At 51.6% G+C, this 17,995-nt stretch overlaps 1 protein-coding gene across 6 annotated transcripts in view; it reads left to right on the forward strand.

Annotated features, from left to right (window-relative positions):
• MPRIP (myosin phosphatase Rho interacting protein) overlaps positions 1-17,995 on the forward strand; it is an 80,144-nt gene that overhangs the window by 45,250 nt on the left and 16,899 nt on the right. For 3 of the 6 annotated variants that reach the window (XM_069870304.1, XM_069870305.1, XM_069870306.1), the window contains 9 exons: positions 4,526-4,667; positions 5,215-5,331; positions 7,450-7,506; positions 8,878-8,946; positions 9,171-9,260; positions 9,700-9,809; positions 10,757-10,795; positions 14,100-14,685; positions 15,611-15,727. In XM_069870304.1, the coding sequence (XP_069726405.1) occupies positions 4,526-4,667; positions 5,215-5,331; positions 7,450-7,506; positions 8,878-8,946; positions 9,171-9,260; positions 9,700-9,809; positions 10,757-10,795; positions 14,100-14,685; positions 15,611-15,727 (1,327 nt within the window). The remainder of the gene's footprint in view (positions 1-4,525; positions 4,668-5,214; positions 5,332-7,449; positions 7,507-8,877; positions 8,947-9,170; positions 9,261-9,699; positions 9,810-10,756; positions 10,796-14,099; positions 14,686-15,610; positions 15,728-17,995) is intronic. The other 3 variants (XM_069870301.1, XM_069870302.1, XM_069870303.1) reach the window with 1 other exon arrangement.

Genomic DNA, 17,995 nt, shown 5'->3' on the forward strand with positions numbered 1-17,995 from the left:
AATTGCTCTCTGTCAGCTCAGGGCAATTATCAGAGCAGGATGGGTTCAGGGAGCGGAGCGGGTGCTGCACCAGGCACAGAGGTCTTGCTGCCCATGGGGCTGAGCCCAGTCCGGTGTTTGGGTGATGGCAGAGAGCAGTGTAAGGGGTCCCCACCTGCCGGAGAGTTTGGCTTGGGTTTGTAGGAATGTGCCACGAGCAGGGGTGGCTCAGCGGGCAGTATTTAGGGATGGTTACATTTCCTTTCTCCTCTGGTAACCTGGGAATCTGGCCTGTGTGGATGGTATGGGTGGAAAGGCCGTGCGTCCCAAAGTTCAGGTGGACTCGGCAAGACAGAGAGGCAGTCCAGTGTCACCCCAGAGAATTAACATTCGCCAGCACCCTGCTCAGCTTGGCTTGGCTGCTTTTTAAATTTGAGTTTACTTAGTCCACATATCCCTCTCATTTTTCTCCTCCAACCTCAAGCTGTGCTCTTCAAGGTTCAGCAAACACAATAACTCACTTCCATGCTGTGGGGTCAGCTTTTCCCCCTGGGTTTAGCACCATTTCTAATAATCCTCCTCAGTAACCCACTAACACGTCTGGGAACGCTTGCTTGAAATCGCTTGCCCACATGCCAACCTCATAGGTGCCAGCCACCCATCGCTGAGATCTGCCTTTCATCTCCCAGTGCAGCCAAACAAACTTGTGCTGATTTTGTTGGTATTTTTGGCTCTGCCCCCCATTTTTTTTTGTTGACCCACCATAAATCAGTGCGAGTGGCGGAGCTATGGATGAAAAAGAATATTTTAGGTACCCAGTACTGCATCCTGAGTGACACACCTGTAGGCTTAGTTCCAGATAAAGCTGTTTTTCAGGCTTCTTGTCCTGTTTCCTTACGTGATTTATGTCCATGACTGTGCTGGAAATTGCCCATGGTGACCATTTATACCTGATGCTGACTCCACGCCCCATGCAGATGTCTGAGCTATCAGCCTCTCAGAAACATGAATCAGAAAATGAGAGATAATCTCTGTGATTTTGGAGAGCGGCAGAGTACGAGTTCCCTCTGCTGGCATGTGGCAGGATGGGGCTGCCAGCACCGCATCGCCAGCACCATGCAAGGGGGCCCAGCCAGGCCAGGGGAGGGTCTGTGTCCAGAGAGGTTGAGCTGTGTCTTCCATCTCCCATCTCAGACTCACCCCTAGAGTGAAAGAGCAGGGACAGCTCTTTGGAAAACCCATGGATGAATCTTCAAGCCTGTGCTGCACACAAATCACAGCAAAATCACAGCAGAAGAGGCTACAAGGACAGCCTTGGGTGCTGGCCGCTTGTCCTGTCAGAGCTGTGCAGCTGCAGGGATAAATCCTGGCACATCTCAGGAAGGTGCCAACAGCTTTGGGAAGGTGACCACCCCTGGGTGGGGAGTGCTTGGGGTGCAGAGGCCAGGAGCCCCTTCTTCCTGGTGTGCGGCTTGCAGGCTTACCCACCTCCTGCAGCTCCTCAGGGAGCTCTGGGCTCTCTGGTTGGCAGACTTGGCGTTTCTCACACACTTCCAGGGACACAGGCTCTGAACCCGCGGTTTTCCCGGTTGATCCCACATTCTGCTCACATTGGCAAGAATGTGCTGTGGCATCTGCTGGACCTGCTGTAGGAGTGTGCTCAGAAGGCTGAGGAGTGTTTCTAGCCTCAATAAATAGCAGAACTGCTTAAATGACTTTTCTTTCTCAAATTCCTTCTCTGGAGCTTCTTGGACTCTAAGGGTCTGCTCTGAATGGTGCTGCTACCTCATAGAGAGGAGTGTCTGCTGTCCCAAGTATGGGTTTTTTTTTTTCCGTGTACAACTATCCTCTTCATTTTTGTGGGCCTTTGGGGGAAATTCCTCTTCCTTTTCCTGATGTTCGCTGTCTTTCTTGCTGCTAAATAATGACTGAATCCACTAAAAACAAACCCTTTCTTCCAATCAAAGCAAATCACTTTAACAATAGCTCGTGCTGGTCTTTATAGCTTTCCTTCCCACCGCACACACCCCTCTGCCTAACAGCCAAGATCTGCAGCCCAGGTTTAGTGGCCTGGGAAAGATTAACTGCCTGCATGGCTGAGGGAGTCCTTGGGACGAGCTTTGTAGTTGAGAAAGCACTAAATGGCGCTGCAGTTTTTAAAACGCTTCTTCGTACCTGTCTGCAGCTTTGTTTTGTCAACACAGAGCTGCTGTTCAGTGGGAGCAGCTCTCTCCTCAGTGCGGTGGGGAGGAGAGTCCTCCCCCTCTTCATCCCCCTAGGATCCCAAGCAGTAACTTCTCTGAAATGTTGAGCTGATGGGAACAAAAAATTATTCTGTCCTGTAATCTGGATGATATTAACCCTTGGGGTTGTGATTTGGTTGCAGTGATTTATTTTACTCCTCCCTTTTTCAATAACGAATTACTGGAATGGTTTTGATTTTGTTGTGTATGTAGATGCAGATATATAATTTTCCTCTTCTGTTCATTCATTTTCCAGCCTTGTTTTCTTCCAGGTCTTGTTGCTCTCCACCTTCTCCTGCTGTGTTGCTGTGTGACGTGTCCGCCTTTACTTCGCCTGCTTCGCTACCATCTCATCTCAATCTCAAGCCGTAGAACAACCTGGTGGTGCAGCCCCTTTCATGAGAAATCAACCTGCTTTTGATTTTGGTTTATGTTCTTTTTTTTTTAGTTGGGTTTTATTTTTTCTCCTGATTTATTTTCCTTCAGACCTTCACCTAATAGGGCACAGATAATGTTAATTCATGGACTTCTTACTCCCTCCTAAACTGAGACTCAGAGGAGGCTGGGCCGGTGTAAAAAGGGTTAAAAAACTGTGACTTCAAAACAATTCCCTGTCTGTCAGTGAACAGAGGATGTGGATTTATGCTCTGTGGGCTGGCTTATGTGAGCGGACATCCCATGAGCAGAACATTGCATGAGCCTGGAAGCTCTGTGCAAGCCCAGGATCTGCCTGCTCTCAGTCTGCAAACTGGGAGGCAGCAGGGCCTGAACAGGTGTCCCATAAAAACATCTGGGAGATTCGAATTTACAAAGCAAAGTCCTCCCCACCGATTTTGTCCCTTACTCTTTGGTTATGGGCTCAATGCCTGGTCCTGGAAGCCTGGCTCTGAGTAGCAGTGGGGGGTCCCCAGCCCCCTGGGGATGTGATGTGCTGAAACTGTTCATCTCATTTATGGAATTTGGTGCAAATATTGGTTGAAAACTGAACATGTTTATGGAGTCCTTAACCTGCTGTTCCTTTTTGTAGGAAGTGTTAAAAATGTCTTTTTGAATAACCTGTTTTCCCTAATGAGATTGCCGTTGTGATTTTCATGCATGTTAGAGGTTCACAGAGAGCAAGCAGCCCTGAGTTTAGATGTGGCACACATGGGCCCAGATTTTGTGTCAAGGACTGAGGTTTTTGAGAGGTTCAAAACTGAGCTTTAAGCCACAAAGCTTGGAGCTCAGCTGGTATCTGTGTTCATGGTGGGTTATTCCTTCACATTCCCAGGCTGTAATTAAAGACCTGAGGTTGATACTTTCCCAAACCCCGGGTATGTAAACTTAGACAGCAGCAGGTCCATTCAAAATTCCAGTGTTTCCTCTCCTGTGGGTCAGTGAACAGCTTTTCATGCTGGAATAGTTCTTTCAATTACACCTGTAAATGCTTGTTTGCTCATTCTTAGGAGAGTCCCGTTTGGGTTCGGTCCGGCGTTGGCTCTGTCTCCATCCACATTTCTTCATAGTTCTCTTCTGTCCTTGGAGATGAGGGTGCCTCAGTGTGATGGGCCACCAAGGTGGTGTCTGAGACCTCACACTGTGCTCTCTGCTGTCTGTTCTGGATTTGCAGACCAGTTAGAGAGGAGGGCAGAGCCCCAGGGTTTTGCAGGGGATGCTCGGCTGTGCCTGCACAGCATGTTCCTCATCTCCTTGTGCCTCCTCAGCTGGCTCACCCTGCGAGCTAGACCCATTACCTGGAGGCACCTACAGCCACTGCTCACTCAGTGCAGTCCTGTGGGAGTTACCTGTGTGCGGCTGAGTTTTTGCAGGGTATCTACTGCAGCAAACATGCAGGGTGACCCACAGGAACCCAATACCTCTGCACCCCAGTTTGGTCTGTGGCCTGGGGGGCCCTCCCTTGATAGCTGCAGTGCTAGAGAGTAAGGACAAAGCTTAAGCCAGAGCTGTTCAATAATCCCTGCTTCTCAAAGGTCTAAAATTGACAAATAAAAAGCTGCTGCTGGTTTTGCAAGTGTTTCCTAGATATTTAAGAGGGTGCTGTTTGTGGAACAGAGTAGTGTCAGGTTTTTTCCCACTTTGGCTGCAGGTGCACATCAGATGAGGGTGGTTTGCCCTGGATTTGTGCACGCTAGGGCTTGTGGAGCTGTCACCAGGTGTGCACGAACACTGGGTCAAGCAGTTCTGCAGCCACCTTGCTGCCCTGACCCTGGGCAACTCGAACTTTATGAGATTGTACAGCTCAGCGCAGTTGCTGTTCCCATGTTTAAACTGGCTCTGGTTTCCCCTTTCTGTCTGTTTTCCAGGCGATCGCAGGTCATTGAAAAATTTGAGGCATTAGATATTGAGAACGCGGAGCACATGGAAACGAACGTGTCGGCTGGTGCTGCCCTTTCCAGTGACACACGGCAGGGCAGGAGTGAGAAGAGGGTTTTCCCACGGAAACGGGTAAGCTGCTTAGTTGAGGTCTCATGGTGAGGTCTGGAGGGTGGCACCTGGGATCTGGCAGCCCAGGATAGAGGGGTTTTAGCTGCAGGGTTTGGCTATAGGGTTTGTCCCTGGTTGGAGGAGGGGATCTGGAGCTGCAGGCAGGCTCATGTAGGAGGCAAACTGCTCTGTGTTTACTCCACGCAGGTTTGCTGCTTGCTGCTCTGTTGCCTTGGCCCAGCTGCAGATCGGAGTTGAAAATCAGACTGTCTTTTCTCTTTCCTCCAAAACAGAAAGAGGGAAACTTTAGATCTGACATGGCAGGATACATCAGGGTGGCTGAAGTAACAAAAGAAACGGGCAATCTTGAGAGTCCTAGATACACTTAGATATATATTGGGAACAAATTAATACCTGTGAGGCCTGAAAAAATGTGTTGCCAGTGAAATGACACTTGTTCTGAGCCTGAGATGCCCCTTAAATACACGGATTTTTATGCCGCAAGCCAAGAGAGTGGGACTTACTGTCCTAGTTCCTGCACTGATCTGGGCTAATGCTGTTTACACAGGATTTCACTTGCGAAGGTGCAGCTGTAGGCTCCATATTGGATGTGTCTGCATCTCCTCTGTCCCCACATCGTAGAGCAAAGTCGCTGGACAGAAGGTCCACGGAGTCCTCGATGACGGTGAGCCACCAGAGACCTGTCCTCTGCCCTGGGGGAGGACATGAGGCCCTACCCAGGCAGGTCCAGTGAAGCCTGCACTGCCTGCCGCATTCCCCGTAGCCAGCACATAGAACATAGGATCTGCTCGGGTTTGGAGCAAGTTTCAGTGACTTGGCTTCACACTTGGTGTGTTAAAGAGAACCGACACGTGTCCTGGCTTCCTTGATGTTTATGCAGTTGCAAGAGGGTGTAAGTGGGAGGAAGGCTGTGAGGAAGGGCTGAGCCTGCCCTCTTGAGCTTTCCTCCCTTTGCATATTTCAAATGCTCACCAGACCTGGAAGCAAACAGTACAGAACAAACACAAAGTGCTCTCTTCTCTCTCACCACCCTTCTGTAGAAACAAAATAAATACACTTGCTAATCTCTCAAAAAGATTACACAGCCATTGTAAATATGAGCTGCATTTTTTGTGGATGGACAACTTCTATTCAAGGGCATCTCAGAAAAATGCAGTAGCTTAGCATTTCTGGGGTAGCTTTTCACATAGACTTGTACAGCCACAAGAGTGATTTTTAAATTCTTGGTGGTAATAGAAAGGCATACAAAGAGCGTGTTAAGTGGCAATACACGTTGTCTGATGGAGGCAAGAAAATCATGCAGTCAGTGGGAAGAAAACCTTTTCCTTATAATGAATATGGCTTCTGGTGCCACTCCTGCTGTAAAATAGCAACATAAGAAAAACCTGCACTCCTGCTGGCTCGCAGCCACAATTGTGAGACTCTCCCCTGTCCTTCAGATTCACTGTGTCAAATCAGATCAGTTATCCATCAGGATAAAAGCTGAGGAAGAGTTCATCCCTTGTTAGGCTTAGTGGATTACAGCAGAGCCATGGCTTGTGCTGCATTGGTATCTGGTTTTGGTTTCTAATGTCTTCGCCTGTCAGCGGCAGGTGATCCAAACCTTCATGCTTCAGTAGCTTTGCAGCTTCAGGCAAAGCCTGCACTCTCCTGCCTGCCCGAGCACTCAGAGGAAAGCAAAGGGGTTTCTGTGGAGGAGCGGGACCTGCAGGAGGAATCTTCCTGCTCCAGGTGCTCCTGTAATGTGGTTGTATCACTCTCTCAGGGTAAATTAAGGCTGAAATCAGAATGCCCATCTCTCATAGCCTACTTCAGGGTTGGATGTAGTCATTACAAATGCAATTTTCTCTATAGTTCATTCGTGGCTTATCGCTGCCTCGTCAGCAGGGCCTGGTGGGGCTCAGCAGGTTTCTTGTCTGCAGCCACATCACAGCCAGGGCTGTGCTGGCTGGCGTCTGTCCGCTCCCTCCTCTGAATCTTTAGGGATTCAGGAAGGGCAAGGTGGCATTTACTTTCCCTGTGTTTTTGTGGATTCTCAGCAATGTGGGAACACTTAAATGTGGGATGTCCCTCTCCATAGCACAAGTTTGGTTGAATTGGCTTCTGGTCCCCAGTTTTCTGTTGTTCCCCTGTTTCAGACACTACAGCTGCATTTCACGCGCTGCTCTCTTTTCCTCCTCCACTCTGCAGCATGTGGAGCAGCTGGAGGAGCTCAACCTCAAGGGAGCCAAAGTATTTCCACCACATCCTTCCCTGCACACAGGCAGGGCTGGGAGGGAAGGGCTGGCGGGAGTTATCCCACGCTGTCTTGGTTGCTTTTCTCAGAGCTTCAACATCCCGATGCACCCACTTTGGAGGGAAGAGCAGCTGTCGTTTGGGTGATGCAGTACTGGGATTCCCGGTATTTCCAGCCTTGGGAACACAGTCTTGTTTTGAACCCTGCAGCCTTGCATCAATAGCACGTAGTTTGTCTTTGTAATATATAATAGAAGGACAAACCCACCTGCAGTCATTTTAATTCCTTACTTCTCCATCCTCTGTAATGCTGGTGTAACTGTAGGAAATTGCAAGAGAAGGACTAAGAAGGGGACAGCCTGAACAAACTGTACAGCAGGTCTCTGCTCCTGGAGCAGGCGTTTAGCCACCGCACAGTGTAATGATCCAGGTTAACTGTTGCTGGTCTCTTTTATTGCTGTGCTGTGTTTTATCAAGCTGCTGCTGTTACCTGCTGGGTGCAGTTGCTTCCACCCTCCCTTCTTATCACCACTCTCCCTTCTTGCAGCCCGACCTGCTGAACTTCAAGAAGGGCTGGTTGACCAAGCAGTACGAGGACGGGCAGGTGAGTCCAGGGGAAGCTCTGCCCCTCGTATCAGTCTTCGGTGCTGTGGTCAGTCCTGGTTTCTGGCAGCTGACGCTCACTCCAACGTCCCTGCTTTCCAGGCTGCGTGTGGGGCTGCTCTCAGCCCTGATGCAGCCCCAATGTCCTTGCAGGGTAAAGCAGCATTGGGCCATGCTCCAGATAGGAGAAACCAATGTAGGCTTTTGGTCAGAGCAGGAACAGAAAATGTGTAAAAATCTGGAGCCAGGCAGCAGTGGTTGTGTGCAAGACCTTTGCAAACAGTACTTGTCTTGGAGCAGGAATAGCTGGTGCTCTGTCCTGGGGAGGTTTCACAGTCCCATAGCTAGATACTGTGTCGTGGGTTTCTGGGGAGCTGGAGCAGCTTGGATAGCAGCACTGGTTTCATGTTCCCGTTCTCCATTAGTCTCATCTCCCTTGTGACCCAGCAACCTCTTTGCCGTCAGTTAACGATGCTCAGATAAGGTCTCCTGAGCGCCGGGGAAATGGTAAGGCCAGCAAACAAATAAATGCCTCTGAGCTGGCGCTGAGGGAAGCAGTCACTGCTACTTTCCATGTGTCTGTTCCCAGAGGGAAGTGGGATGTGCTGCTCTGCCAGAGCCTTTGAGACAGGCACTGGAAGCTGACGCGGCACGGGTGCCCTTGCTGTTTGCAGACTGCCCCGTCCCTCGATTTCCTTCCCCTTCCCTGGATTTCCTTCCCTCCTCTTCAGCCCATTGAGGGAAAGTGAGGACAGCTCGCCCGTGGCTGTGGCGAGGGCTCTGCTGCAGGTACCACTGCCATGTTGGCCGTGGGGCCAAGGGCTCATCTATAGGCAGCCAGAGTGGGAATTGGCTGCTGGAGCAAGTGCTTTATTAACTGAAAGCTGCCTGTACCTCGCTGGGAGCATGCAGAAGGCGTATTTGTGTAGAACAAAGGCCAGGAATAGACTCCAATTCAATTTTTTAGGTACTGCAGATAAAACATGAATTTTTTGCTTACTGCTTTTTTCTAAAAAAAAGTCCCTCCAAGGCTTTAAATGCAGTCACTAAAAGCATTCTCATGTCAGCAGAGCTAAAGGGAAGGCTCTGCTGGCGTTTCACTGTCACACACAGGGTTGGTGTGGCTGGGCTCTGTCACTCTGCCAGTGCACTGGGGAAATGGGGGTTGTGGGACTGCACACTGTCACAATGTCCCTTGCGCTGCTGCCTGCTCAGGTCTCTCCTTTCGCCTGGGAAAGCCTCTCAGCAAAGCTGGGTGTGGAGCTGCGTTGTCTCTGCCTTTCCTCTGTTGGGTGACCTGCGAGGAACAGCCCAGGCTCTGCTGACGAGGAATGAGCGGGATTGTAACTGCTTTGTCTTGGTTTTTGCCTAGTGGAAGAAGCACTGGTTTGTGCTGACTGACCAGAGCCTGAGATACTACCGGGATTCAGTGGCAGAGGAGGTAAATGTCTTCCCCATCAGTGTTCAACCCATCGCTTTGTGACCTGGGGAGCCCCAGGTGCTCCTAACTGACTCTGGGCAGATTGTCTTCCCACTTGATCCTGGAGCATCAATCACTCCTCAGGAGTTTGTGTTTCTCAAGAACGTGCTGCGTGCCTCCCCGTGAGCCCACCACGATCTGGAGTTGCAAAGTATTACGGCTTATTTTGTCTATTCCCTCTCCAGGCAGCTGACCTGGATGGAGAAATCGATCTATCAACATGTTACGATGTTACTGAATACCCGGTTCAGCGAAACTATGGCTTCCAGATCCATGTGAGGAAAATGTGGGGAGGAGAAAGAGTCTGGCTGTGGTGGGGCTGTTGGATTTGCGCATAGTGTGCTGCTGCTCATTCGTAAAAAGGGAAACATCTCCCCCAAACACCTAAGAGAGGCCACCCTGCATCCCTGGCCATGCTCCAGAGAGCTATGGCCTTGGGTTTGAGAGGCAGTTTTTTTTGTTACCGATGGAAGGGGAAAGGGAAGGTTTTTGTCTCAGCCTTAGGGTCTCAACGACAGCAAAACCAGCCTGATTGCTGGGAAACACTGAATTCCCACCATGAGTGTTCTGGGGGATGGAGGGGCTGGGTGCAACCTCTCCACAGCCATCGAGCAGTCCCCTCGTGCTTGGGGCTGGGTGCAGGCTGGTGCTGGGGTGGGGAGGAAGATGCCTGTGGGTGCAATCTGCTGTTCTGAGACGGTGCTCTCTCTCTAGACGAAGGAAGGGGAATTCACTCTCTCTGCCATGACATCAGGCATTCGCCGCAACTGGATCCAGACCATCATGAAGCACGTTCGCCCCACCACTGCCCCTGATGTAACAAGGTAAAGGGTGGAGTTTAACGGCCTCTGCAGTTGTCTGGTTTGCTATGCAGGAGTGAATCTCCCTTTATCCCCTTTCTTTCCCCTTTCTGAGCCTGCCCATTCCTGGAAGCTGCAGCTCTTTCTCACGTCCCTCTCTCTGGGCTTAATTTGGATACACTTTGTGGGGATGCTGATATGCCAAGTTACTCTTATGCGTGCAGATTTCAAAGAGGGTTGAAAATGTGGCTTTAATTTGTGTATAGGAATATGAAATACTGTTCCTATATCAAGGCTCCTCTGGATTCCCATCAGGTATTGTGAAACCACTTGGATTCAGTTGTGTTGGGTTCCTCCTTTCCTCTGGCTACTGTTCAGCATGAGCTGCCCATCCCCTCCATGGGTCACGGCAGCACGAGCCCAGGGTTCAGTTTCGAAGCTGTTTGGCTCTTATATATTTTAAACTCCAAAGAGCAAATTGTCTTCCCTCCTCTTTTGATCTTCCAGACAGCTGCTGCAGCTCATTTCCCTTACGCGTTAGTAATGATCGCGTCTCCTCCTGCCGTCAGTGCCAGAGGAAGGGACCCCTTCTTCACAGAGTACCTTCTGTGAGCACTTGCTGCTGTGGGTAAAGGGTGTTTGACCGCCTCACAGCTAACCACGCCAGCCACACTTGTGCGGGCCACCTCTTACAGGCTTCGTGGACACAGCCGCACCATTAACTCCGTCTCCTGTCCTTATCGTAGCTGCAACAAGCAGGTTTTTGCCAGGTTTGTCCCCACATTGATGGAATGACTCTTCTCACCCGGTGCTGTTGCCCTGGAGATGCTCCAGCCTCTCCTTCCCCATCCTGCTTGGCACTTGGCCACCATTTCCCAGCCCTGCCCGAGCTCTGGTGGATCTCACGGGGGTCTCGGGGAAGCCACCTCTCTCCTCACTCCTGTGTATGTTTGATTTCCATGCAATCCCAGGAAAAACTTCTCTTTGAAACTATCCGTGCTGAAGCCCAGGTTGGAAAACTGTGTTCTCTCCTGTATTAACATTTTGTGGTTTGTATATCTCGTGATTCACTGCATGCTCCTCCTACTCTGCACCTCTGATGAGAAGTCCTGCAGTTTCCATTTGTTTTTCTTCCTTTTATTTTTTCCCCCCCTTTTTTTTTCTTGAAATAAAAGCCAGAGAGAAGGGACGAAGCAACCCCATCTTGGCAGTTGATTTCCCCACACTGGTATCTTCCGATGTGACTAGATACGAAGATGAAGACCAAGGAAATTTGAGGGGAACTCTCAGCCTTTAAAAAGCTGGATGTATTTATAGCCTAACAGGTTACTGCAGCACAGTGGTTCTGTGCTCTGCGTCTGCTCTGAGTCCACGTGAAGTGGTTTGGCTTGGCTTAAACCCCAGTGAGAGGGTCCAACACAGGTACCAGTCGGGCAGTAACTTGTTACGCTGCATGAATAGACTGGGAATCTCAGTCCTGAACTGGGGAAAAGGGATTTGTAGATGCACTTCTGTTGTTTTCCACCAAGCTGGTTTCAAATGAGGTAGGCTTGGGCGTGGATTAGTCATGTTGCTGAGAAGTTGTCACTGTGCCGCACGTGAAGCAGGACTGTGTTCACACGATGCCTGCTCACAAGCCCTTGGCTGTGGCGTGAGGAGTGTGGCTTGTCCCAGCCCATCCCGCCTGGTGTCAGGCACGTCTCTAACATCTGTGCCCGAGGAACAGCTTGTGGATGGGGCTGCGGGAAAGGCAAAGGACAGAAAGGGTCATGATGGAGAGGGGGCAAACGTCTGCAGCCGGGGTGTTGGAGGGGTGTTAATCTGGATGCATGAGGGTGGCAGTGTTTGCCCTGTCCTTGGGGCTAGTCTGACTCCATGTGCCCCTGCAGCCCTCCACCGCGTCTCATTAACCTGATGCCATGTCTCTACCAAGCCAAACATGCATTTTCTTGGTTACTCAAGTCCTAATTACTGTTTATATTGCTGTGTGTGTCAGCACCTGCAGTGGAGGCAGGCACTGCCCTCAGCAGTGCCCTGCGATGTGCGGAGGCACTAATTATACTCTGCTAACGATGACCGGGCAGCTATAAAACACCCACAAGAAGGAAGGTGGCTGCTTCAGCGCTGGGTCCTTGTTCAGCTCCCAGCCCTCGGGAGGCTGAGTTGCCCGTTGTCCCTTCTTGGCCGCTGTGGCAGCATGCTCGGCTTGCAGCTTCCACTGTTCCCCCAGTCATCCTTATTTAAAAAAACCTTTTTGGTTTGACCTATAAATACCATCATGAGGCAAAGGCACCCCCTGCCCATGTGCTGTGAATTAATTTGTCTGGGATGGAGGAGATATGAAGTGCTTGAGCAGAATTAATAGCCAGTTGTAGGAGATGAAATGAGAAACTTTGGGTCCCTCTTCTGAGTTTCTTAACTCGGTTCCCAGCAGCTGTCCCTCCACTCCCTGACACACATTCCATGCCCTTTGGACAGCACCAGAGGAGAAATGAGCTTACACGAGATGTCACCGAGATTCTTCCCTGTGGTATTTAGAGCAGCATTATGTACCCTAACATGTCTGTGAGGCCTCAGGATCCCCATTTTTCCTTCTCCATTTAAAGACTCCATCTCATCCCCTTTAAGTAAGCTTCACTTACTTAAAATGCAGCCGTAATCACTGACGGACTCCAGATTGAGCGCCTGGCTTTGGAGTCAGGCAATAACTTCTAATGGTTGAGGAGCAAGGGGCTTTCATCATGGTGCCGTGTGGATTTATTTTATTATCTGAGGAATAAATTATCTCCAAGCTGGTTTTAGCCTGCAACTTCCGGAGTTTCTTGAAACCCAGCTCTACTGAGCCTGTGGTTTGATCGTGGATGAAAGCGCATCGGAAGATACTAGCCCTGGCCCATGCAGAGTCATCTCTTCTGCTCCATCCTTTGTTTTGGGCATTTGCACACACATGAGGTGGTTGGCTGCGGGCACTGGGCTGTGCTACTCAGGTGGCAAGAGAAGCCGTGTTGCTGCTGCTCTCTCCCGGTCACAGCAGCCTCGGTGCATGCCGTCCCGTGGGTCAGAGCCCCGTTAGTGGTGGTTTGCTTGCAGCGATGGGCCTGGGGAGCAGCTTTCCAGCTCTTCCCACGGTGCTTGTGGAGGCTGGAGCCCGGGGAATGCTGTGGTTGTACTGGAAATGGGGGGAGCCAGGAGCCAGCTGGAGCAGCAGGGCTGTGCCTTGCAGGGCATCTCTGAGGCTTCTGATAGCAGAGAAGGTTCAGGCGTGCCTGCCACTCCCTCGGGACAGGCTTCCTCTGCCAACTTAGCATACTCCTGTTTTCTTTTTCAGTTTTGATCTGCATGTTACAAGGCTGGCATGTCTACGTTTAATGAGCTAGTACTGCATTATGGGTTATCCGTAGGTTGGAAATGATATCACCTTCCCCTATTAACCTACCCTGCTTGACGAGTATGTCTCCCTCCTCAACCCACCACCCTCTAACTCAGCACTAAAAGTCATTCCTTGCTTGAGAAATCGACATTTCCAGTGACTTCCACAGTGTGTTGAATAACTCTTGCTCTCCTTGCTGCGCTGACAACTGCACATACGGCGTGCAGCTCCTGTGCCGGGGTGGCTGCCCGCACTGTCCGCAGGGCTGGTTTCCCCAGGGGAGATCTCTAACTTCAGTGCAGATAGTGGCACAGAGAAGTTTTCGACGCATTAGTACCCCAACTTTGCCAAGCTCAAGGAGAACCTTCCCCCTGTTACCCAAGACCTCTGGGAGATGCTCTGTGCTTCTCCGCCCGCAGCTCTGAAGCCAGACTGACTGTGGTGGGACCAGTGGCATCCTCCCCGTGAGCACGTGAATGTGGCTGTATCAACTGGTGTGCGTGCATGGAGCCCCGCAGCCAGGGAGGTGGGCGGCAAGCCAGCCAGCAGGCACTGGGGGAGCTTTCGAAGCCTCTTCCCTGCCTAGCAGGATGATTCGGGGTCGCTGCCTTGGCCACGGGCTGCTGCTGGGTCGTGGTCACTGGCCCTGGGGTGGCTGCTAAGGAGAAGCAAGGCTAGGATCGGCTGCTCTCCAGGAGCTGGGGGTGCCCAAGAGCAGCCGGGGCCGCTTGCACCAAGGCTTTGCACGCCAGCGTGACCCCGGGGATGGGCAGTGGTGGCTCCTGTGCCCAAGAGGCTGCGGGAGACAGAGGGGGCATCCACATGGCATTGGCTTGGGCTTCCAGCAGCCCCTTTCCACCTGGCTCTTTGAGGCATGTGTGGGAGTGCCTGGCTGTCTTGAGCACCCACTGACGCTTTCCTTCACCCTCTCTCTGTCCTTACAGCTCCCTGCCGGAAGAGAAAAGCAAGACGAGCTCTTCCTTTGAGACTGGTCCAAAGCCAAGCGAGAAGCCGGATGCGGAACAAGCTGAGCTGGACCCAGAGCAGAAGCGGAGCCGTGCCCGGGAGCGCCGGCGAGAGGGACGGTCCAAGACCTTTGACTGGGCTGAATTTCGCCCCATCCAGCAAGCCCTGGCGCAGGAGCGCGCAAACGCTGCAGACTCCTCCAAGAGCGGCTCTGCCGCCTTCCCCAGGGATTCTGGTGCCACTGACACTGACCCGGGAGAGCTGGAGCGGGAGCGGGCCCGGCGGCGGGAGGAGCGGCGCAAGCGCTTCGAGATGATCGATGCTGTGGATGGGGCAGGGTCAGAAGAGGCGCTAAGGATGGAGGTGGACCGGATCCTGCCCATCCCAGCGGACATCAAACCGCAGAATGTCCATGTGGAGATCGAGCAGCGCTGGCACCAGGTGGAGACCACCCCGCTGCGGGAGGAGAAGCAGATCCCCATCACACCGTTGCACCTTGCCCACACTGAGGACCGGGACGAGGGGCTGACGAAGCAGCACTTGACCACGCTGCTGGAGAAGGAGGTAAAGCTGGGTGTGTGGGATACAGGCTCCCTGCCAAAATGGCCTTCAGGCCACAGCAGGAACCGTAGGAAGCCTGAGCAAGGCTTTGAAAAGCTGCATTTATTTCTACTTCGTAATAGCAACAGGTGAAGATGCTGTAGGGTCCACTGGGAAGTTGGCAGGGCACAGATCCGTGTTCATTCCCAAACGGCTCTGCCGGCAGCTTTCATGTTCCCATGGCTGCAGAAAGGGCTGTTCTTACAAGGGTGGTATTTTATTACCCCCTTCCATTTAATGCTGCCTACACTTGTGTTGGTTGATAGCCAGCCTGCCTCTGATGAGATGGGTCCGATTGATGTGTATTAACCAATCTCTTAATTCAAGCTCATAATTCTGTGTGCCTCTGCAGCTGCAGAGATTTGTGTCTGCAATTATGTCTACAAAACTATAAACTAGCTTGAAATATAGCCCATGCCACAAAGGTTCCCTTTTTGTGGAGCCTACATCAAGCAATCGTATGATTTTAGGAAAGGGAAGGTGGATACAGCTCTCTTGGAAGAGATCCACGCCTGGGATAACAAAGGCTGTTGTTATTTGGAATTAAGGTGTATTAGCAGGAATGAAAGGGGTGCAGGCGTGGAGTAACCAGGAATATTGCTGATCTGAACCAGGCTGGGATTTGCCTGGGTCATGCCTGGCACGACCTGGTGCTGTTCATCCTTCACTGCAGTGAGCTTTACGAATTAAACTACTGCACAACTTAGTTCTTTCAGAGAGGAGGGATTTTGGCTAGAAAAATGAAATCCAGATCCCAGAGCAGAGAGCAAACCAGCGGTGCCATCAAAAGCCCTGTTCATTCTGCTCTGCGTCCCCTCTGAGCCGCTTGCTCCTTATGGCTGATCCCCTGCCCACCCTCTGGACGCTGTCTCTGTTCATGTCTCTCCAGCTGGAGCAGAAGCAGAAGGAGGCCCTGGAGCTCCTGGAGCAGAACCGGCACCTGCAGGACCAGCTGAAAGTGGCACTGGGCCGGGAGCAGAGCGCCCGGGAGGGCTACGTGTTGCAGGTAGGAGAGCAGGAAGGAGAGAGAAATCCATCTTCTGTGTGTCCGGGGGGAACCCTGGTAGGCTTTGATCCAGGGTGTTTGGGGGGCATCTTGGTTGACGCAGAGATGTGCACCACTGAGTGGGCTCCAAGAAGTGTGACCTCTTGCAAATACTGCTAGTTCTGTAGTAATCCTTGCCAGGATCATCTGCTTAGCAAAACCTCTGGTCTGGGATGTAGTAGAAAAGAGCGTTACCTGCCGGCGTCCCGGAAGGAAAACACAACCCAGCTGCAGGAGACTGATGGGACCTCAACAGAGTCCACCCATGATCCATCCTGTACTGTGTTTGCCTATGCAGCAGCTGTTGCCCCCTTTCTGTGCCCCAGATATTCCCCTCAAGGTGCACATAAGCCTTTCTAAGCATCTTGTAGCCCAGCAGTTGCTCCTGGCTGGGCAATTTGCGTGGTGGTTACATGGGCAAACACAGCACACGCAGGTGTCTCTCCTGGGCCCATTCCCTGCAGCCAGAGTGGGATTCACGCCAGGACAACCTGTTGTCTTGGGTCACTTCTGTGGTTTCTTCTGTTATAGCAAAGCGCAGACGTGTGTTTTAGAGGTTCTGGGAAAAGAGAGGTGAGAGTCTCTTGGGAAGCCTTTCCTCCCTTCCTCTAAACGAAGTGGACTTTTTCCAGCCTTTCCTGGGAAGTGTCCGTGCCCAGAGGAGCCTGCAGGGCAGCTTCTGGCTGTTCTTGTGAGTCCGTACTCCTCTTTTGTGCAGGGGGCAACATTTGACCTGCTCAAATCTAGCTGGCCAAACTGGCTCTGGACCAAGGTGGCCGTGCGTGGCTGCGTGCTGTGCTTCCATGGCAGCAAACCCAATGTCGAGGCTGAACCTTGCATCCTTCTTTTTTGTGGGAGAAATTTTCCTTGAAGAAGTTGGAGAGAGCATTAGCCCAGGTTGCCCAGAGAAGTCATGGCTGCCCCATCCTTGGAGGTGTCCAAGGCCAGGTTGGATGAGGATTTGAGCAGCCTGATCCAGCGGGAGGTGTCCCTGCCCATGGCAGGCGGCTGGGACTGGATGGACTTTAAGGTCCCTTCCAACCCAAACCATTGTATGCTCGAAGTTGCACAGGCAGTGGAGGCCACCTAGGCAGGAGAGGCATCTTGCCTTCCTTGCTGGTGATCTCCTTGAATGAGTTACTTACTAATGCATTTATTTCTGGAGCCCCTGAGCTGACAGTGCTTGCTTGGAGGCGTTCCATTATTTTCACTTGGCAGTGTTGGAGGAGTAACTAATTCCCTCTTCTCTGGGCCAGAGGAATCTGACCTCACTTTGCCTGGAGCTCAGAAAAATCAGGGAATGGGACTAAAAGCTGGATGCTGAATCCACTGTCAGACTGACCGTGTTGAAGTTGGCTGTAGCACCTCAATATGAGAAGAGGGCAAAAGAGGGCAAGTCTGCAGTAAGAAGTGATCCAAACTTTGACCTAGTAGTTGGAGAGGATGTTTGGAAGGGTTGGAGGTTTTTGCTTGCTCCAGTCTTAATTGTTCTGGGGATTTCTCTTATGTTTCCCTGGGACCAGAGGGATTAAAGTCCTGTGCAGAAGGGAGTAACCCCACCAAACCCTGCAGGGAATTTCACTCCTCGAAGGGAGCGAAATCACTGGGTGGGGGGAGTTCTGCAGCCCCAAACTATGGGCAAATATCACAGCCTTTTTTTTTGGATACACATCTGAATTTCATATGCCCCTGCTCCCCTCATGGCTGATATTAGAGGCTCCTATGTTGTCTAAGGGTAGGGATGACAGAGGAGCTTGACTACTTGCCCGCTGGTCCCTCCTGAGCTGCCCGGGGGGCACCAGCCCCTCCTTGGCAGCATGACCAGCCCCCTATGAACCCCCAAGCACTGCCTCGACATAAAAGATGCTGCATGTTTCTAAGGCAGCTGCTGAGATACAGCCCTGTGATGCATGTGCCGTGCACCGAAGCCTCGTGTAACCCCTCTTGTGCTCTGAACTTCCTCGCAATGGGGCAGCCCAACTTTGAACCCTACTGGGAGAAAAAACAGGGGCTCCTGCTCCTTGCAAACGAACCGGAGATGTCCCTGGGCTCTGGTCACGGTGGGAGGGAGGGGTCACGTACTAACATGTCCCGGGCAGATGTTCTTGCATGTTTTTGGTGTAAAGCATGAAATTTAACTTAACATAACTGAGTGTCACATCTGTGGGCTTTCCTTATCAGCAATCAGAGTACAGCAAGGCAGGCCAAATTCCTAGGCTTAACGCTGTG

The sequence above is a fragment of the Phaenicophaeus curvirostris genome, chromosome 16 (assembly GCF_032191515.1).
Source record: "Phaenicophaeus curvirostris isolate KB17595 chromosome 16, BPBGC_Pcur_1.0, whole genome shotgun sequence".
In the NCBI taxonomy this organism is placed as follows: domain Eukaryota; kingdom Metazoa; phylum Chordata; class Aves; order Cuculiformes; family Cuculidae; genus Phaenicophaeus; species Phaenicophaeus curvirostris.